At 53.7% G+C, this 23373-nt stretch overlaps 1 protein-coding gene across 4 annotated transcripts; it reads left to right on the top strand.

The window, feature by feature from the left end:
- Positions 1–3488: 3488 nt before the first annotated feature.
- On the top strand, positions 3489–18521 carry PITX1 (paired like homeodomain 1). 4 transcript variants are annotated; one of them, XM_030957504.1, is made up of 4 exons: positions 3489–3532; positions 12116–12297; positions 15041–15246; positions 17937–18521. In XM_030957504.1, the coding sequence occupies exons 2-4, from the start codon at positions 12135–12137 to the stop codon at positions 18474–18476; spliced, it is 909 nt and encodes a 302-aa protein (XP_030813364.1). In that variant the 5' UTR covers positions 3489–3532; positions 12116–12134; the 3' UTR covers positions 18477–18521. The 4 variants fall into 4 exon arrangements, with proteins under 4 accessions (XP_030813364.1, XP_030813365.1, XP_030813363.1 ...); XM_030957505.1 differs by having other exon boundaries at positions 3505–3532; positions 12120–12297; positions 17937–18476; XM_030957503.1 differs by lacking the exon at positions 3489–3532 and adding an exon at positions 11844–12006.
- Positions 18522–23373: the final 4852 nt, after the last annotated feature.

The following is a 23373-nucleotide window of genomic DNA, read 5'->3' as shown; positions in this document are numbered from 1 at the left end:
ACGTGTGTTTATTACTCAAAAATGGCAGCGATGATAAATCCAGTGATTTTAAAGGAGTGAAGGGATTTCCTTGCCACAACAAGTGTTTTCTCTGTTTCCATCTAACCACAAGGCAGTGATGCCCACCTCATTCTTTCCACAAAGGATTTGGGTCTAGCTTTATTGATCCAGTGCAGCTGCAAGAGCCTTTCATAAGCACGATCAAAATGCCAATGAACTCTGCTCTTGTATAGCTTCTCCTGTTTGTCCAACACCTTTTCCTGCCTTAACCTGCCCACACCCTCCTGGCGGGAGGTCAGCGTAGCTGGTTGCAAGCACATAAACCTCCTACAACATGCTGGAATCACACCAGGAGACTGGGCAGGGCTGGAAAAAGGACTTCTCCCCGTGCTCATGCTTCATTTTCCTTGCATAAACTCACAGATACATTTTTTAAGTGTCAGAGCTGCTCTGCTTTTCCTTCATGATGGACCCGTTTTCCATCAGCAATGTCAGGCTGTGGGTGAGGTTAGGGGGAAACAGGGACAGCACTGGGTCTCATCCCACTGCTCTTCCCATAAATCTGAGATGTAGGCTTCTTTCAGTGGGGAATAAGAGTGAGGCAGGGAGGAGACTGAAGTTCTGGAAATATTGCCTTGAATGGATGATCTTGCAGGCCTGACTCACACCAAGCTCCCAGCGGAGTGAATGGGAGGGCTGCTGGACTCATATATAGAGGGAAAATTTCATTATTGACTCCCTTCCCCCCATATGGTTAGGTCTGTCTTGGGAAGGACAATATTTTCCAAACAATTTGTCATTTCTTTTTCTGAGCTCTCCTTTCCATTTGGCTCTAAAACAAATGTGCATGCACAGAAAGAAGCTCATTCTTTTAGTTTGCCTCTTCTGGGAAGCTTAGAAATGTTACAATCCAGTCATGTTCCAAACATCCCAGTTTCTCCCAGAGAAGCAATGTGGCCTTTTAGACACTATTCCAAGGATGGACTAACAGGGAAGGCTGCAAATAAAGGAATGGGTGAGTTTGGGGAGTCATTTCTACACTATATTTGGAAATATGGAGATATTCTTTTAATGAATGTTTGTGATGGTTTAAAAAAGAAATTGCAAAGGGTTCTTCTCTTTATGTAGGAACAATCTATGTCACCATCACACAGAATACCATCTTGGCTGTGAAACAATACTTTTGGGAACTGGCTTGGCTTGGAGGTGATTTGATGCTTGTTTGGTTGGCATTGGGAAAGTCACCTGGTGGTGAGGTGTCCTTCCCTCCCAACCCCTGCAATGCTGGAACTCCTCGCTGTCATTTGGGCACAAGCCCTGGTGTGTTATTGACACCCCTCAATTCATCTGATTTCTTTTCTGGGGGAGAAGCTTTGCAATGACCATCTTTTATTCTGGAAGCTGAGAAAAGCAGACACTGAGACTAATTAATCCACCTCTGAATCAAGTGTGAAGGAAATAACATGATTTAGACACCTGCTTTTACTCACAGCTTCTATTTCCACCTTAGTTCACTCCTACATCTTACCTCAAAGCTACATTTACCTCCCTAGTACCTGAAGCTTGCTGTTCGTGCTGTTAGTGCTCAGAAATGTCTCAGTCCAACTAACCTATGTGGCTGAGGAGCTCAGTCAGGCTTCCAACCTGTAACACACATTCAGTGATGTGCAAGGGTGTGTCTCCCAGACTAGGAGGGGTAGAATCTGTATGTAATCTGCCCTTGCAGCCCAGAGGCCACAAACCAGCCCCACTGCCCTGCTGGGTGGTCTCTGACCAGTTGTTTGCCTCTCCAGAGGTCTTCTGACCCCCTCTAAAAAGGGGTTCACTCTGAGCTTGTCCCTCCAGAAGGAAGCTCCTGGGCTGGGGGATATTCCAGCATCCATATCCAATCTTTATGGAGGAAGGATCTTGACAGCCACAACCCAGGCTGCACATGGGCAGGATGCTCTCAGTAGTTGCCCTATTCACCTGCTCATAGTCATGACTCAAATTACTTGAAAACCTTCACAGAATCAGAATCACAGGCTGGGTGCAGTAGGAAGGGACTACTGCAGATCCTCTAGTCCAACATCCCTGAAGAATTTCTTCAGCACCCACCCACAGACCTGGGCAAAGCCTCTCGTGGTGCTGAGGGAGCTGTGCCCTGGTGCTGGCCCATCTGCAAGACTGGAAGGACACGGGGTGTCTCCCCAGCTTCTCAGACAGACAGGCAGCCTGGGAAGCTCCCCTCCGTCCTCAACATGTAAACATCTGCTGGAGGAAGACTTTTCTCCTAATAACACATCATTAAACATTGATTTAAAGACAATCATCTTCCCTCTTTTCAGTTTCACAGCACCTTTAAAACAGCTGTTAGGCTGCAGAGGAGATGATCAGCTGAACAGGAAACACATTGTTAGCTCCCAGCATTAAAACAGTAGAATGCATTAATTTATGAGCTCCCACTCCCTCTCCAAAAGTTTTATTATGCTAATATCACCTTGATGTGCTGGTAGGCCCCAGTGCCAAAGCCTCTTTCACACAGTATGTGCCATCCTAAATTACAGGCTGGTGCTTCCTGGAACTGCCTTTGGAAAACTGGAGTAAACCAGTAAGCACTGAAGTTAATATTATCTTACAGACTAACAACCAGCTAATGCTCAACATGTGAATCCGATTTACTTCTTCTTTCTATAACAAATGGCAAGTGTGGGACTGGACTGTTGCTGATTTTATGCTATTTATCTTTCTGATCCATTCCATATTCGTTGTCCTTCGTTTTCAGCTACAGTTATAGCCTGTGTGTGCACGAGTGTGTGACCTGCTGTACTTAGGAAAGCCCTAGGCACACCCCTGCTGTCGTGTTTGCTTGGTCACTGCATGACTTTTGTGTTTTTCTCTGGAGAGGGAATCTTCCAGGGGGTTAGGTATGGGAAGTGCAGTGTCTGGAACTCCAGAAGCATCCCTGGAAAATTAAAGCAGACCAGGGCCTGGGAATGAGCAATGAGCTCAGTGTGCCGATATGACCCAGGCAAGCACCTCCCGGAGCCTGCATCCTCCAGCCCGGGCAGCCCTGGCTGCTGCCCGCAGCCTTCCCCCGGGTGCTCAGCGCCGTGCTCCAGTCCCACACTGAGGTCCTGAAACAAGACCGTATTTCAGGGGGTGGAAAAACAAGTAAAAAAAGAGGCCATTCCTTGTACCTGTCCCCTCGGACAAAAGCCCCAGCCGGGAGGAAATGAAGAGGGCAGGGGCCGAGTAGCCAGGAGCACGAAGCCGCCCCCCGAGAGAGGCTCGGCCGGGCGGGAGTCCCCGGAGCGGGGGCCGGGCTCGGGGATGCCTCGGGCGGCAGGACGGAGGCGCGGGGCGGCCGGCGCGCCGGGCTCCCGGTGCGGGCGGCGCTGGCCCCAGCCCTCCCCCGTCTGCGGCACCCTGGGACGGGGCTGACGTCAGGAGGAGACGGGGAAATCTCCCAAGAAAACCCTGGAGCGGCGGCCGGGGCGCGCTCAGCGCCCGCCGGGCCCGGCACCCCCGCCGCCGCCGCACGCACCGCCCGGTGAGTTCCCCACCGCGTCCCCCGCCGCGCCCGGCCCGCCCCACGCGTGCATCCCGCTCCCGGCCCGCCTCACGCGTGCATCCCGCTCCCCGGCCCGCCTCACGCGTGCATCCCGCTCCCCGGCCCGTCCCACGCGTGCATCCCGCTCCCGGCCCGCCCCACGCGTGCATCCCGCTCCCCGGCCCGTCCCACGCGTGCATCCCGCTCCCCGGCCCGCCTCACGTGTGCATCCCTTCCCCGGCCCGCCCCACGCGTGCATCCCGCTCCCCGGCCCGACCCACGCGTGCATCCCGCTCCCCGGCCCGCCCCACGCCGCGAGTGCCGCGCCCGTCCCGCGGAGCCGTCCTGCCCCCGGCCCCGCTCTCCTCCTCGGGGCTCTCCGCGGGGCCGCGGCCGGGGCTGCGGAGCGCTCCGGGGCTCCGAGACAAAGCCGAGCCGAGCCGTGCGGGGAGCGCCCCTGGCCGCGGCCTCGCCTCGCCTCCCGCCTCGCGCTCCCCGCTCCGCTCTCCGCGCAGTCCTTGACATCTTTATACCGTGTATAAATTCTTTCGGGGCCTCTGCGCTTCGTCAGCTCTGACAAATGCGCTGGGAAAGGCAATTCCAGAGGGGTTACCTCATTTTATATTTTTTTTATGTATGTGTATATATATGTATATATTTAATTCTTTTTTCCAAACGCACCGTAACGTTTCCAGCCCCCAGCGCTGCTGCTCGGGACGCTCCGCGGTCTGTCCCGGTGCGCTCGGCGGGGAGGCCGATGCTGCAGCGGTGCCCGGAGCCTCGGGCGGCCCCGGTGGGGCTGGGGCTCCCCGGAACGGGCCGGGGGTGCGGGTGATGCGGCCCAGGGCTGCGCGGTGCCTCAGCGGGGCTGCGCTGCCGCGGTGAGGAGACAGCTGCTGCCGGGGATGCGCAGGGAGGGAGGGCGGAGAGACCCTGGGCCGTCGATGAATTTTCCTTTTCACTAAAATAATATTCTACAGCCCCTGCACTTTCTTCTTTTTAGTTTGGGTTGTTTTGGTTTAGTTTTTATTTTAGTTTTTAAAATAGGCACCATGTTTGGGAAGTACATGTATCGCGGGTTCCACGCAGCTCCTGTGGTGGAGCAAAGTCCTGGAACAAGGGGAAAATTATTTTTCTCCGCGTGTTAACCCTGCTTAAATGGACGTGAGGAATGCCCACCGATGTTATCTTTCGGGGATTTCGGTTTTAGTCTCGCGTTAAAAACTTTGTCACTAAGCGAGTTTTCTATTATTTCTATTATTTTCTATTATTTCGTCCCCTTTCCCCAAATTTTGCCAATCACACTGCAGACAAACACAAAGTCCGAGTCACGAATTGAACATAAAATTATACGTAGTGCTTGAATTGAGAACCTAGATGTTGTTTGCTTTTTTAAAATAACAATTTAAATATATATATTTTCCACTTAACAAACCAAAGTCCATGTTCTCCAGGTTATTCCCTGCGCCAGCTCCAGCCGCCTATATAAAAACTGACTTCCGAATATTTCCTGAGGTCTACTTCACTGGCAGAACTTCCCCAAAAATCCGTCATTTGCCTGAAATAAGAACAAAGTCCTTGGAAATCCCGCGCTGGAGCCGTGGCCACATTTCCCTGGGAAAGTTTTAGACGAGTTAGAGGCGCCTGAGACCGAGGCAGATTTTTCCTACCAAAAGCCAGTGCCGAACAATAACCTGGTGGCTCTGCCTCCTCTCCTTTCCTGTGCGTTTCATTGTTCATGCATGTGTTATTATGAAAATGTGTCTTTCCAAATACATATATCTATATTTATATAAATATCTCCTTCTTATCGAGCTTAGAGAAGGGAGCACGTTTCTCCCAGAAAATGACCGCAAATGAAACAATTCATTATTTCCCTCCCGTGATGAACAGCTCGGATATATATTGCTTCTAAATAACAAAAGGGGAGGAGAAAACATTCTCTAGTAAAGCGGAATTCCTTCGTTAGACCGCCTCCTAAACGTGCTAATAAAACTAATTCGTTTTATTTGCCCTGAACTTTTATATCTAACCCGGCGCGCTGATTAGCGCAGCCCTCAGGAAGGCGGCGTGTTCCTATCTCTCCCGAGATGTGCCCGTTAAGATACGGCCGTTCCCACAATGAAACTGGAAAGAAAAGTGTCCCGTGCCTTTATCTCGGCGGTGTTTGCTCCTGGGCCGCTGGAGACGAGCGGAGCAGGGCCGGGAGCAGCGCGGTGCTGCCGAGCAGCGGGGCGAGATCAGCCCTTTGGGGGGAAATGAGAAAAGAAGAAGAAAAAATTGGAAGGAGAGAGAAAAAAAATATGAGGAGGGGCGAGGAGGAGAAGGAAAGAAAATAAGAGAAAATTTTAAAAGGAAAAAAAGTATAAAAGGAAGGAAAATAAAATAATATAGAAGATAAGCTGAATGTACTCAAAGTTTAATTATTTCTCCGATTTTGCATTTTAAGGCAGGAAATGTGTAGGTCTTGCAGAGATTCGCTGCTGTTCTAAGCACATTAAAGAGTCCAGCGCATTATTAGAATATTTCAGTCCTTCGGGAAATGTCCTCTTGAATGGAAATGTGTTTCCCTCGTCCAAATGCTGGAGTAATTAAGAGGTTGCTCGCCCAAAACAAGGTGGGGGAAACCCACAAGGAAACCTAATGTCGTTCATTCTAAATGTAGCCTCTTTTTTCTCCTGAAGAAGAGTCTTCAACAAATGCCAACAGTGCTCGGGCCTCTGATTATCCTGTTTCAGAGGCATCTTTTTGAGCCCACAAAAGAGCCACATTTCGGGATCTAAAGATGCACAGAGTAATATGAGCAGACTTCCTAGCAAACTCCGGTGCCCCTTCCTCCATCAATTAATCAGAAAAGCATGTTCGCTCTGCCCAGAGAGGGAATTGTGTGGCTATATTGTGATTTTCCCCTCGTTTTCCCCCACGTAGGGGGAAAAAAACCGTATTCCTGAGCTGTCCATCCTCCGACGCTGTCATTGCAGTGCACTGACACTCTCCCACTCACATCAGGTTTATCAGAGACAAATCCAAACCGCTGCTAGCAGCAAATTCGTATTTTCTTGGAGCAGAGTTCAGTGCCTGTGGTCTGACGGATGCGAGGAGGGCTGGAAGGCAGCTGCTGGCAAGGCTGAGACTGTGCCGCCAGGGGTTTGGGGTTAAAAAAAGTTGTCCCACGTCGGACAACTACGAAATGGTTTTATTTTCGGGATGCTGGTAGAATCACGGCCGAAGTGAACCAGCACCATCCCACTCCACCCCCGGCCGCCTCCAGCCGCAGAAACCCGAATAAAAAAACCCTTTCTCCAGCCGTCAGTCGTTGCATTTCAAGAAAGCCTTGGGGTATCATTTGTATCTGTCAGAAAACATTAAGCCTTCAACTTTTTCATCCCGAGTTTTTTCAAGCGCTGCCGCTGGCCGCCGCGCCCGGGGGAGCCCCGGAGCGGGATGCGGCTGGCGGGGCGGGGAGGCAGCCCCGGCTATCCCAGGTGGCCCGGGACGTGTCCAGGACCAGACACCTCCTTGTGTGTCTCCCCCATCGTGTTTTAGTGGCGGGGAGAGCCGAGGTGGAGGCGCAGGAGGGGAGCGGGATGGGGCAGGGAGGCAGCGGGAGGCCGGGGGGCCGAGAGCGGCCGCTGGGAACCCTCCCGCGGAGCATCCGCGGCGCGGAGGGGCCCTGCGCTCCCGCGGAAGGCGGAGGCTTGGCCGACATATGGAGGGACGAAGGCTACGCGTCCAAAAGGGGCTGTTTTCGTTTTGCTCTACTTCTTAGGAAAATTGCTGTCCTGGCTGCGCAGAGGACAGGCCGGCCGGGAGCCAGGGTAATTTTCCACCTTCCCCTCCTGAGCGATTTAACACGCACTGGGTTTCTTCCCTCTCTCTGCTTCCCACTCCACCCCGCCCGTGGGGGACCCGGCTCTAGCTCCGGCAGAGGTCGGGAGATTCTGGGGCTCCTTTTGCCGTTTTGGGGTTTTGCTTCCTTTTCCCTTCAGGTCGCGCGGGGAGAGCAGAGCTTTGCCCTGCGCGGGGGCGGATCTCCACCTTGTGCGTAGGGGTCACGCTTTTCATTTGGGGTGATGCTGTTTTGAGGCAGGACACCCCTGGAACACTTCCCCGACGGACACCACCCCCACGGTACAGTGCAGCAACAGCCCCTGCCCCCGCAGTGCGCTCCGTGCTCCGCGGGGCACCGCGCAGTCCTGCGCACACCCGGGCGAGCGCGCACCGCCGGACCCTGCTGCTTCCCACACGCGTGGGCACCCCGCGGGTCAGAGCCGCGCACCAGCAAAGCGTGCCCGTGCCCCCATTTGGATGGTTCCATTATTAAAAGTTGTTTTCCTGCAGCAGGTCCGATCTCCTGGGTTCAGCAAAGGGGGCGCCGAGGAAGGCGGGCTTGGTTTGGGCTTGGTTTGGCTGGGATTGCATTGTTTGGGTTTGGCTTGGCTTGGTCTGGTTGCATTCGTTGTGGTTTGGTTTGGTTTGGTTTGGTTTGGTTTGGTTTGGTTTGGTTTGGTTTGGCTGAGTGGACTTGGGTTTGGTTGAGCTGGATTGGGTTTGGTTGGACTGAGTTGGTTTGATTTGGAGTTGTTTGGACTGCGTTTGGCTGGGTTTGGTTGAACTGAATTTGGTTGGGTTTGCCTCGGGGGGCTTCTCCCTCCTCTCTTGCCTCACTGCAGCTCTGTTTCTCAGAAGGTTTCCCTCTCTTCTCGGGTAGAGGTGTGCTTGGGAGGACGTGTCTTCGTTTTTGTAACAATTCCCAATAATTTATAGACTGAATCTGAGTCTATACAACGGTAATAAATCTGAAAATGAAAAGCTGGCAGAGACTGAACTTCACCACCTGATATATGGCCCAGGTGGTTTGGCCGCCGCAACCAGCCGGGGATGGGAGCACCTCTCCGAAAGCAGGGACCCCCTCCAGACGCCTGGAGTGAAACGGCGCTGTCCCCTCGGGGACAGTGACAGTCCCGCTCTCGGACAGACGCGTCTCCTCTTCACGAGGCTGTCACTGGCGTGGCCAGCGCTGATTTGTTTCTAAGCGCCATCCTAATTCTGGGGTTATTTATAGCAAGAGGAAGTGGTGCGGTTTTATTTGCGGGTTTCCAGCGTTTTACAGATCCCTGCCGCAGTCCCCAGCCGGGGGTGCCGGGAGCGCTCCGGCCACCCCACGCGGAGCGCTCCCACGCGGAGCTGCCCCGCCGCCCCGGTCCCCGCCGGAGCTCCGCGGTCCTGCTCGCCCCGGCCCTGCCCTCCCTCCGCCTCTGCCCGGCCCTTCCCACGCCCACGCAGGTCGCGGCTCCCCAGGGATGTCCCGGCGGGGTCTCTGCGGCCGGGCTGCTGCGGCTCCTCCTCCTCGTCCTCCCCGCAGCCCCTCAGCCCCCGAGGCGGTGGGAGAAAGGGGCACCCGAGCCCGGGGCCCGCGTCCTGCCCGACCAGCGGGGCCGCTGAGCCGCTTCCAGGTCCGGGGAGAGCAGCCGGCTCCAAGTGGGACATCAAGGTTTGCCTTGGGTCGTGGCCTGGCTGAAAGGTGTGACGTGAGCTCAGGGAGGCGACGAATGACGTCACGCGAATGGAGCCGTGACGTAGCGCCCAGTGGAAGGAGTTGCCGGCGGAGAGATGTCCTGGCCATGCCGAGGCAGCGCGCTGGGATGGAATGGAAGAGGAGAAAGCGCAAACCTGGGGGTGACCGCCCTGGAGGCGCGTTCTGCTGTCGTGACAGAAGTGTCGGGAATCACCGGGAGGATTTGGTTCTGTGCTGTAGGACTGTGCCCGCTGCACAGAGCGCGGAGTGAGAGGATGCCCCTAAATCCAAGAAAGGCGTATGAGACACACAGAGAAGGCAGATACATGGTATGGATTAGATTAGATAAATATGAGATTAGATCAGATAGATCTATGATACAGGTATATTCTCCCACTGCCGACCCGTGCCCAGGTGTGCAGTGAATGCCCGCTCACACCACGGCCCGGGGTGTACGCTCATGGAGACGGCCAGGGGAGAACCGGGATCTGCTCCGGCTCCCGAGGGCCACCCCGTTACTCTCTGTTTAAGGGCGGTATCGGGGGATGTCTGCCCCGGTGACACCCCAGGAGGAACCGAGGGCTGGGAAGACAAACGGACCCGGCGTTACCGCGGTCGCTGCCTCGGCAGAATCACGCCGGTGCCCGGGCAGAGCCTATCTTTGCGCCCAGCAGGGAGGAAGTGAACCTAGAACGAATATTTTAAAACTATTTTCTATAGAACAGAATAAAATCGTAATTCGGCACATTAATTTTTTAAAAAAGGAAAATTAAAAGGAACGGAAAAATGCTGCCTCCGGTTCGGAGGCTGCTGTGAGCCGTGGGTTTAAAATAGCCGGAGCGGAGCCAGGCTGTTGGCAGACTCGTGGAATCATAGAACCATCAAGGTTAAAAAAGACCCTTAAGGTCAACGCCTCCCTCCAGCCCGTTCCCCTTCCGCCGAGGGCGGGGGAGCCCCCGCAGGCCCATCCAGGAAATAAAGTGAAAAAAGGGGACGGTGAAGGGTCTCAGACACGGTGCACGTTTGCAGTATATTCACCTCCCTCCTCCTTGGGAGAAAGGCCGCTCCCACCTCTTGCTTCTCACACTGGAGGAGGTCTCCATCCTTCCCGTGCCTCCTGCATCAGCTGAGCCTCTTGAGGCTCAGAGACCCTGGTAAATATTTGCATTTTAAACCACGTCCATCTTAAACACCACCGAGGTTGTCTGGTTCACCTCGGGTGCTCGAAATTCCCAGTCGTTTGCAGACTCCTGGGCGAAGCTCATCCGGGAGAGGAGAACAGGCAGAAGGACATCAAGATGTCACTAAAAAAAAAAATCAACAAAAAGAAAGAGAGCTCTGGAGAGCTGACCCTGACAGCACCCACATGCGCATCCCCGGAACGGTGCTAAAGACCAGAGGAGAAGGGATTCGAAGCTTTGGGGTCCCCAGGCCTTGCGGGGTGCTGCCGGGGTGCGGGGCGGGCCCCACTCCATCACCTTGGCGAGGTCGGAAAAAGCCTGCGCGGCTGGAACACTGCTTCCCTCCACTTTTCCATAAAACAGTTCAAAAGTTCTCTCCCACATCTTTACTTGATTTGAAAGCAAAATAGAGTGTCAGGATAGATCAGTTAAAATGTGCCGAGAAAGTAAAGAGGAGAGAGGGTCCTTTTCCTAGGCAGTCACAGCCAGGGTCTTCCTCCCGTCTCTCTTCTCCCCTTTCCCCTCACCTCCGGTACCCGCGGTTCCCACCTTCCTTCCCCGTGGGTTTTTCCACTTCGCCAGAACACCGAGGTGTTATCCAGGAGGGCTAAAGCCGTGTCCCGGCCTGCGTGGGCCGCACCGGGGACGGGCCCTGCTCCACTCGCCCCTGCCTCGGGACAGGGTGCACCGGGGACCGATGCAGGAGAGGGGCTCTGCCGAGGAGGGGTGGGGGTGTCCCAGCCCCGTCCCCGCCGGCTGCCCAGGCCCCAGGACTGGCAGAGTCGCAGAGACCCCTTCCGAGGGTCGCCGCGAGTTCGGCTGCAGCAGGAAAATTATTTGTTATTAATCGTGTGCTGAAAGATGATGTGATGGGAGAGATGGCACTGCCGCTGCTCCCCGAGCTGCGCTCCCCCGGCCTCCAGGCACGGCCCGGCCAGCGTTCTTATAACCCCCGCAGCCTGGAAAATATTTTTTTAAAAGGTTCAAACCAGTTCCGACAGAGCCCAGAGCCCAAGCACCGCTCCAGGAACATCTTCCCCGTGGGTCTGAAACGTGTGGTGGGGTCGCTTAGCCCCGCGCAGAGACGCTGAGGAGTGCGCGGGTGCGCATCCACTCCTGGCTGCGGAGGTTCCGCGGGTCGTGAGGCCCAGGCTGGAGGGGTGTGGGGATCCCCGTGGGGCTGCCGTGCTGCGCGGGGGCGCAACCTGCGCGTTGCCGGCTGGCAGGGGATTACGGAGCGGGGCGAACTGACGGGGTGCTGGGAGCGGGCGGGGGTCCCCAGAGGATTGTCCACCTTTCCATTCGTTTGTGAAATATTTTTAATACATCACCGGGCTTGGGGGAGGAGGCGGGTGAAGAGAGGGAGGAGGGGAGGCGCTCCCGAAGGAGCCGCGGCCAGGCGGCGGGGGCCGGACAGGGGCGGCGGGGGCCGAGGGTCTGGCCGCGGGCGCGCAAGGGGCGCGGATGGCGCGGAGTGCGGAGTTGGGTCCCGCGCGGCCGGGCTGGGCCAGCGCTAGATGGAGTGATGCATGAGCGAGACGGGGAGGTTTTAACCTTCAGGGGGAGGAGCCCCGTTTAACTACAGGCATTTGTTCTAGGGCAGGTCACTTTAATCTCTTTAGCTTTAAACTGTCCAAGTCGCAACTCGCGTTTCTCTATAAGGGATCTTTACCACTTCCCTGCCTATGCGGCCGGAGCGCCGTGCCTCTCCCCAGCAGAGACAACCGCCTTCCAGGCACTGCCCAGATTGCTTCCGACACCCTTAAAATAATACTGTTAGTAATAAGTGGATTTGCTTTTGGTTTTTGTTGATTTTTTTTCTTCTTTAAAAAAAAAGCTCCTTGTTCCTTTCTGTGTGGAATAAACACCTGCAAACTCCCCCAGGCAGCCCGGCGCCCCTGCCATGGATTCCTTTAAAGGTGGAATGAATTTGGAGAGACTGCCTGAGAGCTTGAGACCCCAACCCTCCCATGACATGGCTTCCAGCTTCCATTTGCAAAGATCCTCGGAACCCAGAGACCCGATCGACAACTCAGCCAGTGAATCCTCCGACACGGAGGTGCCAGGTAACCCTCCCCCTCCCCGCGCCCCCCGCGGCCCCGGCCCGCTCCCCCCGAGCTGCCTCCCCCTCCCCACCGCGCCTTCCCTCCGCGGGGCGGCCGGGGGTGCCGAGCCTGCACCCCCCGCGCTACCGGAGCCCATGGAGGGACAGGGCTGAGCGAGAGCTGCCGGTGATCGCGGCGGCTCCATCCCAAGTGAGCCCCGGGAACCGGAGCGGGGGGCAGGGGCCCTCCTGGAGCTGCCTCCCCCACCGTGCCCGGCGCTGACAGCCCGCCCGGGGGACACATGGCACCATGGTCCCATCCCAGGAGCTGCTCTCTTTTATTTATTTTATTTATTTTTAAATAAAAAAACTGTCGTTATTAATTGATGGGGTCGGGAGGAAGGGGGGGCTCTTCGGGGAGTGCGGTTTTGCCGGATGTTTCTGAAATAATGTCAGCTTTTGCCCGGGTTTATTTTCCAGCTCGGGTGGTGCAGAGATGGAAAAAGATCTCTCTGTCAGCGAAAAAAAAAAAATTTAAAAAAAGAAAGAAAGGGCAGGCATAGCCGGAGAGGCAGCGTGGGGCCAAGGCAGGCAGCGCGGGCCGCCGCGGAGGGGATGTGCGCGGCCGCGGAGAGAGAGGGCTTGCGCGGGGGCCGAGCGCTTTCCCCGCAGGAAAAGGGAAGGATCCCCATGCCCTGATCACCGTGTGCGAGGGCTGCAGGGAACGCTGGTCTCTCTCAGGTTGCATTTAATTAAAACAACAACATTTTTAGAATGACAAGGGAAAGGTAGAAGACAGGAACAAAAGCTTAAAGAAGGACTGTGATATTCCTTCTCCAGCAAGACTGTTTCAGCAGGAGTTTATGTTTTATATAATTTTAGTTTTCTAATAGCTGTTGTTGCTCTTGGGAATTTTAACCTAGAGAGTGGCTGTTGTAAGAGTGGGTCCCGAAGTGGCACTCGGTGATAAAGAGGGTTTGGGTTGTGCCTCCCGGCCTAATTCGCAAACAAAGTTAGAGACCGGCGTCTGGAAGGGACTCTGAGATTAGAGGGGATTATTGGAGATTAGAGAGGGAGATTTGCTCCATTTTGCCCTACCCCTGTGTGTGACCCCTCGGTGCTGCCGGAGGGCCGAGGAGCTGCCTGCTTTTCTTCTCCGAGAACCTGCAAAATACCTTTCGATTTTATTTTTTAACGGGAAAAAAAAATAGTTACAAAAGCCGATTAGAGATGCCTTGCATTATGATTTGGAATTGTATCACAGCCCTGCGCTGAGGCCGGATTTTTAGGGAGGACCAGGAGAGTTAAAGTCAGCGCTGGGCGAGGGGGCCGGAGCCCACCGGGACCGCTGTCGCTTCCCGATCGCCCCCGCTCCCTCTCGGCCCGGTTTGTCCGAGCCATTCGCGGCCGAGAGCGGGAGGATTTGTTTTGGCGGGGATGATTTTTGTTTCTGTTTCGCCGCCGCCGCCGGGCCATGCGGCTGGGCCGGTCTGGGGACCAGGGGCCTGGGGCGGTGGGGTCTGTGCTGAGAGGCCTCGGGTTCGCTGCAGACCCCGCATGCTATCGGCCCCTTTGGGGGTCCACTGAGGTTCGCTCGCACCCTCACCCCTTTCCCTGTGCAGGGTTCCCAGCAAGGTGCGATCCAAGGGTGACTTTGCAAGGACGAGCTCTCCCGGGCTCTGGATTCAGCACGCGATTATTTTTAGATTCCCGCTTGCCTCGCAGAGGTCGGGGCTGTAGAAATGCCCCCGGGCCCGCCGGCGGCGGGAGAAAACCCTCCGAAAGGGGCTTAAAAACAAAACCAAAAACAATTCTTTAAATGAGGAGGGGAAAAGCTCTAAAGGAGAAAACTCGCCGCGGTTTTTCCCTTCTGCAGCAGCAGGACCGAGGCCGGGGCTTGGTCGCGGCCCCCGGCCCGGCACGGCCCGGCCGCACCTTCCCCGCTCCTGCGGGGCCCAGCCCGGAGCACTTCGGTTCAGGGCCTTCAGAGCGCTGCAGCCGGGACAAACCGGGCCGAAACTGGGCTGGGAGAGCCAGAGAGCCCGTTATGAAAGGGGAGAGGGGGTTCGCGGGGCCGGTATTGAATTCCTGCTCCCAGCCCGCGCAAATCCCGGCCGAGAAAACCCTCCTGGGTGGTTTCTTTTTTCTTTCCTTCTTCCGATATGATTTTTGCGGAGGACTTCGCTCAGCCGTTTTTTAAAATAAACACCAAAATCCTAAAAGATGAAGAATAAAATAATTATGAAAAGAGAATTAAGTGGGGGAGCGCAGAGGGGCCTTTTGCAATTAATTGCTCCTGGGTTTTCCGCCCTTGCCCTTCCAAAGTTTCCTATCGCGGCTGAGCACAACAAAGACAATGGAGCAAAGATCACGCCTTGGTTTGGAGGGAGCAAGAAGGTGCCGTAGAAAGGCGGAGCGGCCGGTGATTCGGGGACCCCGCTCCCCACGAATGCGGTCACTCGCTTTGAGCCGCTCTGGGGGTCCCTCCTGTCGCATCCCTGGGTGCCCTGGGCCCGGCAGCGCTCCCTGCTCCTTCCCCAGCCGCGCCGGGAAAGGCCTGGATGCGGGATGGGCTGCGGGGCTGCGTGCAGGGCTCAGCGGGACACGAGTGGGTGGCCCCACGCGTGCCCCCGGTGGGGTGGGCAGCGCTGGGTGCGGGCCGGGGGTGTCTGCCTTTGTGTGCCTGTACCGGGGAAAAAACTAAAGCAAAAAAACCACAAAACAAAACCGAATAAACCAACCATCCTCAACCCGACCCCTCGCAGAAAAAGAGCGTAGCGGCGAGCAGAAAAACGAAGACGGGGCCGCCGACGACCCGGCGAAGAAGAAGAAGCAGCGGCGGCAGCGGACCCACTTCACCAGCCAGCAGCTGCAGGAGCTGGAGGCCACCTTCCAGCGAAACCGCTACCCCGACATGAGCATGAGGGAGGAGATCGCCGTCTGGACCAACCTCACGGAGCCCCGAGTCCGGGTAAGAGGGGCCGCAGCCCCGCCGGGAGCGAACTCTGCCCTGGGGCCGGCGGAGCGTGGGGGGCTCGGGGCAGCTGCTTCTCCTGGGGGAGCGCTGAGACGGTTTGCTCTGGGCTGGATTTAATGACCAAAATTGGGACCCAGGTCGGAGAGGAGAAATTCAGCTCTCGGCCGCGGAGAGATGCCGCCCGGAGCGGGTTAGGACCGTGGGCCTTGCGCTGGGGACCGGTTCGAAAAGTGGGCGGCGAGCGGTGCAGTGAGCAGCGAAAGGCCGCGGTGGGGAAGGGTCTGACTGTGGGGGGAAGAACCCTCGGGACCGGACGAAAAGCGTCGCAGGGATGGAGAAAATCCCATCCGAGCAATTTCCCCTTGCTCTGGTTATTCCCAGTAATCGCCACGGCCATGTCCCAACAAACCCCTGCCCCTGGCTATCGCGACAGCGGGATGGCGAGCTCCAATCCGCACGGAGCGGTTTCGGTGCCGGCCCCTCCCGGCCGCGCGTCCCCCAAGGCCGCCGGCTCCTTGTGGAGGCCGAAGGCGAAGGGCAGGGGCTGGGGAGCGGTCACAAAGTCAATACGCGCTGAAAACACAAACTTATACCGCTAAGGCGCTCCATTTTTACACGCCTCGGAGCCTATGCTATACATATATATTATACATACATACATACATATATATATATATATATGTGTGTGTGTGTGTGTGTGTGTGTGTGTGTGTGTGTGTGTGTGTGTGCCCCTCTTACCCAGACTCCTCGAGGGGCTCAGTAATGTTGGTGCATACAGCTACAAACATACATGTGTGTGTATGTGTATGTATATACATATATATATATGTATATGTGTGTGTACGTATGTGTGTGTGTTTCGGCAGTTCCTTAGAGGGATTTATGAGCGAAAGATCCTGGCAAAGAACGACCGGGCCGAAGCGGCTCGGTCTCTATGGATCTATCGCTGTGTCTCAGTTTGTCCACCTCCCAAGTGCTTTTTTTCCACCCGAGACATTTCCCCGCGCGGTTTCGACAGTGGTCGCACGCTGCAGGACCGTGGGCTAAGCACAGGAAAAACGGGAACTGCGGAGCGAAGCCCCACCGCACGGAAAATCCACTTTTTCTTTTTTTCTTTTCGTTTTTTGTTTTCAACTTGGCAATTAAACTTTGAGTGACCAAATCGGATTACAGAGATTCTGCTTTAAACATTTGAAAAGTAAACACCCATCTGAAACAATTGCGTCTAAAAGCATTGTCTTAATTGAGTTTAAAGCAAAACAAAGCCTGAACATTAATACTGGTTGAATGTTTCAGGGAACAAATATAACTAAAATATGAGTTGCAATTAACATAATTTCGTTCTCCTTCTGTGTGGAGATGTTTGGGTTTGATGTTTTGAGATGGCAGATTGCAAATCTAACCTTAATTTGCTATGAGGGCCTTCCTTTAAAATGTCTAGGAGCCATAATTAAAACTATTACCCTCATTTTCAGGAAATTCCTGTCTGGAAGCACCTTCCGAGGAGTATATTACAGGTTTTGAACATGTTGGCTTTCGTTTCCTATTTATACAGGATTCTTTTTATTATTGTTATTTTTTAAAATAGACTCCGCCATCCGTTCCCCCACGGAGTTTCCATCCTTGAGCCCGGTATTTAATAATAGTTGTGCCATTTCTGCGCCGGGAGGGGCGGCCCCAGCAGCCGCCCCCCGCCCCCATCCCGGCTCCGGAGGGAGCGCAGCCTGCGCGGGGCCGGGCCCGGTGTCCGCGGGGAGCTCCTGGGCCCCGGCCCGGTGGGACAAACCCGGGCTCCGGTGGGGAGGATGCTGCAAGGGAGGCTCGCAGCCTGGGCGCAGGCAGCGGCAGCAGGATGCAGATTTTTAACCGATTTTTCAAGATTTTTGAAGCTGCCCGGCTTCAATCAGGGGGGACTCAAATGCTTTCCGAGGTCTATATATGTAGTATATATATGATTATATATATATATATATATATGGTTATATATATATATTATTATGCATAAAAATAATCAGAGACTGGAACCGGTTTTCGCATCAAGCATCAGGACCAGCCCCTCTTCTCTGTTTCCTAGTTAGGGTTGTAAATTCTCATTAGATATAAACGCAGAGGCTGCATCTATCCGACGGCGATGCGGGGATTGATTTTTTTTTTTTTAACCTAAACATACTAATCTAATCCCTTTTTTTATGATCTGTAACAGGGGGCTTTTATTACACAGCATTAACGTTCGGAAACGCGGCAGAGCCGGGGCGAGCCGGCCCTAATCAGAGCGGGCCGCGCTTCGCCCCCCGTCTGGCTCCGGGAAAGGGGCGCGGGGGGCGCGGGGGGCACGGGGGGACGCGGAGACCCTCGCAGGCACCCTCGGCACAGGGAACAGGGACGGCTGCGCGCATCCCGGCTGGCGCATCCCGCCGAGCAGAGAGGGATGCGCGCAGAGCCCGCCGTGCGCACAGGCACCGTGCGGAGCGGGACCCCGTCCCGGGGGCGGGGGGCGGCGGGGACAGGCGGTGCGGGGCCGCGGAGCCCCTCTGGAGTCCCGGAGGAGCTGGCCGGGCAGCGGGGAGCAGCGCTGGGCTGCGGATACCTGCGCTCCCCTGCGCGCATCTGCGCACCGGCGGTGGGTGGGGGGCTGCTGCGGCCCCGCACTCACCGAGACCTGTCGCTCCCCCCTCCCCACGCAGGTTTGGTTCAAGAACCGCCGAGCCAAGTGGAGAAAGCGGGAGCGGAACCAGCAGATGGACCTGTGCAAGAACGGCTACGTGCCCCAGTTCAGCGGGCTGATGCAGCCCTACGATGACATGTACGCCGGCTACCCCTACAACAACTGGGCCACCAAAAGCCTCACCCCGGCGCCTCTCTCCACCAAGAGCTTCACCTTCTTCAACTCCATGAGCCCCCTGTCCTCGCAGTCCATGTTCTCGGCGCCCAGCAGCATCCCCTCCATGAACATGCCCTCCAGTATGGGCCACTCGGCCGTGCCGGGCATGGCCAACTCCGGCCTCAACAACATCAACAACATCAGCGGCTCCTCGCTCAACTCGGCCATGTCCTCGCCCGCCTGTCCCTACGGGCCGCCGGGCTCGCCCTACAGCGTCTACCGGGACACTTGCAACTCCAGCTTAGCCAGCCTCAGACTGAAATCAAAGCAGCACTCCAGTTTCGGCTACAGCAGTTTGCAAAGCCCCGGCTCTAGTTTAAACGCCTGTCAGTACAACAGTTGACGGACTTGACACAAACCACCTCCGACAAAGCACCGCCGACAAAGCAAAGCAGAAGCAAAGCGACGTTTAACGGAAAAGAAAAAAAAATATTAAACCCGATGATGATTAAAAGCAAAACCCAAGCAAGTGAGAGAGGGGAAAAAATAAAATAAAGCACACACACACACACACACCCCCCCCCGCCCCCCCAAAAAGAGCCCCAAAAACTCCGCGGACTTCGACTGTCTAGGAAAAAAAAAAAAGGCAAAACAACGATGCAACCAACAGAACAGTGCTTTAAAAATATTTTTTAAAAAATTGAAAAAAAAAAAACCACCTCCATCTAAAACCGTAAACGGACCAGCAAACTTTTGCAAGAGACACCGAAATCTGGTACATGGATGAGTTGCAATTTTTTTCTCTGGATTATGCGGGTTGTATGTGTTTACTTGAACTTGCACAGGAGTCGGTACGGCGGCCGCTGCCCCGCGGGGAGGGCGGCAGGAGGGGACGCCTCGGTGGTAAGAGCTGGTGGGACCGTTCTTGACCGCTTGTCGCACGGGAAGAGTTTGGTTAATGTTTACCACTGAGAAACAGAATCACACTCGGAAAAAAAAAAAAGGTTGGGGGAAGAGGGGAGGGAAAAAAGAAAAACCAAATCGCAGAGTAGAATCATCTGCAGGGGGAAAATGGTTGAAATATTAGGTATGAAACTATTAAAATAATAATGACAAGGGTCAACCACTTATATAAGGTTATATTTATATCTACCGTTGCATTGTGCCGGATCATTGTCCTTGGCCGTTGAATAAACTGTTTTTAAAATGCATGATTCTTGATGTTTTTTTCTTTAGTTGGAAGCTCTAATCCAGTCATTCCTGATACTAAGCAGCTCAAGGTTCCTACCTCTTCATCCTTTCCAAAAGACTGCAGTATCCCCGGTTGTGAGAGAGCGCAGAAACCCTTCAGCAAGGCGAAAACTGTTCATCTTTTTCCCCATCCTAAAAAGTCTTATCCTGATAATGAAATTATCATTCATCTTTATTTAAATGCAGGGGGTGTTTTTTCTCTTTTAAAAGTAAAACGGAAAACCAACCCCCGTTTATAAAGTCTCGAAAAAAAGACGAAAAATGGTGTGTTATGAAGTGATTTCAGATACTGCATCTCTGCTAGAGAAACAGAGAGCCTCGGCGTCCGGAAAGGTTCTTAGCAAAGCTGAAAGCGTTCCTTGCTTTTCTAAATGTGAAGGAAAAACAAGGAACCAAAAAAACTTTCTTAAGGTGTTATTATCTTAAGGTGTTATTATGTAAATATAGATACTTTTACAAGTGCTTGTTGGAAAAAAATAAAAACAACAAACAAAACATGGAAATTATAAATATGATTTTTATTAATACGCATACAAAAGGCATATGAAGTTTAATTGCAGGCATATTTGTTGCTTATTTTTGTCGATACTTATTACCTGTAGATGACAAAGAGACATAAAATGCACACGGTACTTCTTTCCCAGTGTATTTCACACCTGTGGTAAACGTTACGCTGGATGTTTCAATTATGCTGTTGTGGATAAGGATGCAGTATATATATTGTTTTATAAGTTATGTTTTGTGATTTTTTTTTCAAAATTAAGAGCATGGGAATAAAAAAGAAAACTGAAAAAAAAAAAAAAACTAAACCGAAACGAAATCTAGAAATGCCTTTAATGTTCTTTTCTGGCTGTGTTTAAGAGAGCGACCAAACAAGAAGAAAAGCGACTTTCTGCCCCCCTCCCCGCGGTGACATTTTGGGGAGCCCCCTCCCCGCTTCCCCCGGTAGTTGCGCCGCCTCCCCGCGTCCCGACAGGGAAGGAGCCCCGACCCCTGCCCCCGCTCCCCGGGCTGGCAGTGCAAACCTTCCCCAGGTTCGATTTTATTTTATTTTTATGGCAGACTGTTACCGCTGTTGGCCGGAGCTGGGGATCCAGCCCTGCTTGCCGCTGCCCTGCTGCATCCCACCGTGCCGTGGGTCGGGTTTTCCTCCCCAAAGAGTTCATCCCGCACCCTGCATACCCCGTGGGTTGCAGCCCTGGCACTGCTCATTCCCCCGCAGTCTCTCGTCCCGTTTCGCTAAGGCGCGTTTTTCTCTTGTTTCTCCAAATCCCCCGACATTCTGAATTTTAAAGATGTTTCGATTAATTCTCCCTCTCCTTTAAGTTTTTGCAAGCACAAACCCCTCTGATTTAATTGCTATTTATTTACTATCTATTAACTATTGCGATTACAATTAATGTTTTGCCCCAAATGCCACAAGTGATATAACGAATCAATGGAATATCCGCAGCCGGCGGCAGGAATAGCCACGGCCGGGGCCCTTCCCTGGCCCAAACGCGCTGTTTGCGGGGCCGCGGACGGCCCCGTTCCCCAGGATCGCAGTTCCCTGTGCCCCGGGAGCTCCCGCGCCCGTCCCGGGGCTGGGGGGCTCGGCAAGGCTTTGTTCTCATCACGGGGGCTCAGCAGAGCGGATCCGACACTCCGGATCGGAGTGTCTGCCCCGGGAGTGTCACCAGAGCAGCACAAGGGCTGATTTCCCCTCATTTTCCAGGCGGGAGGGGATCTGCCAGCGCTCCTCTGGGATTTTAGCCAGGATTTTAGGTGTTCGTTTCCTCCTGTTCCTGGAGGTAGCACCATTAGCCCTGAATCAGAGCGCGGCGTTCACGTTCTGCCGAAGCCTGGCCCAGGTTTCAATTATTGTGGGAGCCCTGAAGGGCCCAGCCCCTCCCGAAACTGCAGGAAAGAGCTGGGGGAGCAGGGACACAGCCTTCTGTGCTGCTGTCCCCCACCAGTGTCCCCCCGCCCTGTGACTGTCCCGCGGAAAGCCGATCTGCGGCTGCTGGGCGACATTTGGGCATCTTGACACATTTATGGCTCAGGGAAAGGAAATTTCCAGGGAGACACTGAGCAGAAAGCAGCTCCTTCACCTTCACTGTGCGCTTTTACGGATGCCCCGCTTCCAGCAGCCTTTGGGTCTCCCCCACACTGCTTAGAGCTCCAACTATTCGGGGGTTTGGGGTGTTTGAGGCACGGCTTTGCGCTGCCTTGCCCAAGCACGCTTTCCTTAGCGATGTGCCTTCGGAGGTGCCCAGGTGTGTGCCCACGCTGGGGGCAGCCGAACAAGGCTGTCATTTAACGCTTCATTACTCCCAAAATCCCCACGGGGGGAGGGCAGTATAAAACCCCGCTCACCGCCACCCTGCTCACTCTGGGTTTTGAACTCCCCTTGCCGGCATCTGGCTGGTGGGTGTTTCCACACACCGGAGGCGATGGTTTTCCATCCCTCGCCCTGCACATTCCTCCCGGTGGTTTCCAGTGTGTGAAGCTGGAGCCGGAGTTCCTGAAGCTGCATCACTTGGATCTCGAGAGGCTCCATCCCAGTGGGACTGCAGAGAGTCCCCAGACTTCTGCCTACTCATTGCGGGCTTTGTCAAGGCAGGCAGATCCTTGGAGCCAGAGAAATACCGGAATCAAGTTTTCCATTTGTTCTGGGTCTGCTGGCTTACCTATTAGCATTTCCAAAGCAAAGCTGCCTGCGGAGAGCTTTGCCTGGGTTTGTTTGGGAATGCTGCGTGGTCCTGAGAGGTCCCAGACCAGCCCAGGAGAGGCTGCACAGCGGAGCGCTGGTTGCACCAGCCCAGATGAAGTTCACAAATACTTTATGCCTCAGACTGCACAGTCCGTTCAAGATTAAATGTCTTCTAATAAAAAGCTGTGGTCAGTTTAATTCTAAATTGCATACTTCTCTTTATCTGTGGCCTGGAACTCAGCAAACTATGCAAAGTCCCATTTAAATTAATAGGATGCTTCAGTACAGATTTTAATGGGGTTTTGTATAATAAAAATAACACCTAGAAATGCCCTAACATTTTGCTGCAATCTTGCCACAAAAGTCAGTGGTACTGGGATAATAAAAATACAGGTTTTATATGAAACCTATGAAGGGTTTGTCATTAACTTCAGTGGCACAGTTTCAGGCCTTATTATTTTAGTATATGCTTGTATAAGTAAAAATTACTTTATCAATTAAATGAGAATCTGTGACTTTTCTGTTTCAGTCTGGCAACTTGTATGTGAAATATTTTGTTTGATGTTATCAAAACAGCCAAATATACCAACTTATAAGCCAGCCCATATACAAAGACTGAGAACAAACAAAAATACAAAACTGCACAGTGTTTTTGCTCAGTTTGCCCATCAAACAAAGCTGAGCTTTTACTTCTAAGAAAATACTTCATATCCCTCCTTTAATCTATCAAAGAGAACAGTTCTCTGCTCAGCCTCATAGAAAACAGTAAAAACCTCCATCAAAGTAAAATATATTTTAATTAACAGAGCTGCAAAATAAAATCCACAGCTATGCAGCAAGCCTCCTCTGTGGCTCACCATTGTGTGAACTGCTTGGACAAGCTGCTCTTATTAACAAGCCATGGGCTACGCTCTGTTCCAAACTGATTAAGCAGTAGGGCTGCAGGCAGATTTTCTATCAAAAATGTTTCAATGGCAGCCAGCCTGTTCTTCTGCAGAGTGATGGGGTTTTTTACAGGAAAAAAAAATAATTTGTTTATCCCCAACTCCAATTTCTTTAATGAAGAAAGCATATGCACACAAATTTTATTTACTAAATAACTTCCCTACAAATAAAAATTCTCATAGGAAATAAAAAGAAGAAAAATGAAAGAACATATGTATTTGATTTTTTTCCCCTTCTTCACTCCACCATTTCTTGCAGAAAGCCAGGTAACAATGTTCCGACTCTGCTAAAGACAAGCAAATTTGCTCACAAATCTTCCCAGGAGATCAGTGGAGCTGAGCGAAGGCTTGTGCCCGGGGGCAAACCCCAGCGATGTAAATGAGCCCAGAACCAGCTCCTCCCGACACCTCTG

Source organism: Camarhynchus parvulus, chromosome 13 (genome assembly GCF_901933205.1).
Source record: "Camarhynchus parvulus chromosome 13, STF_HiC, whole genome shotgun sequence".
In the NCBI taxonomy this organism is placed as follows: Eukaryota; Metazoa; Chordata; class Aves; order Passeriformes; family Thraupidae; genus Camarhynchus; species Camarhynchus parvulus.
Note: the sequence above shows the minus strand (reverse complement) of the source record. Positions and strands in the feature narration are given on the sequence as shown.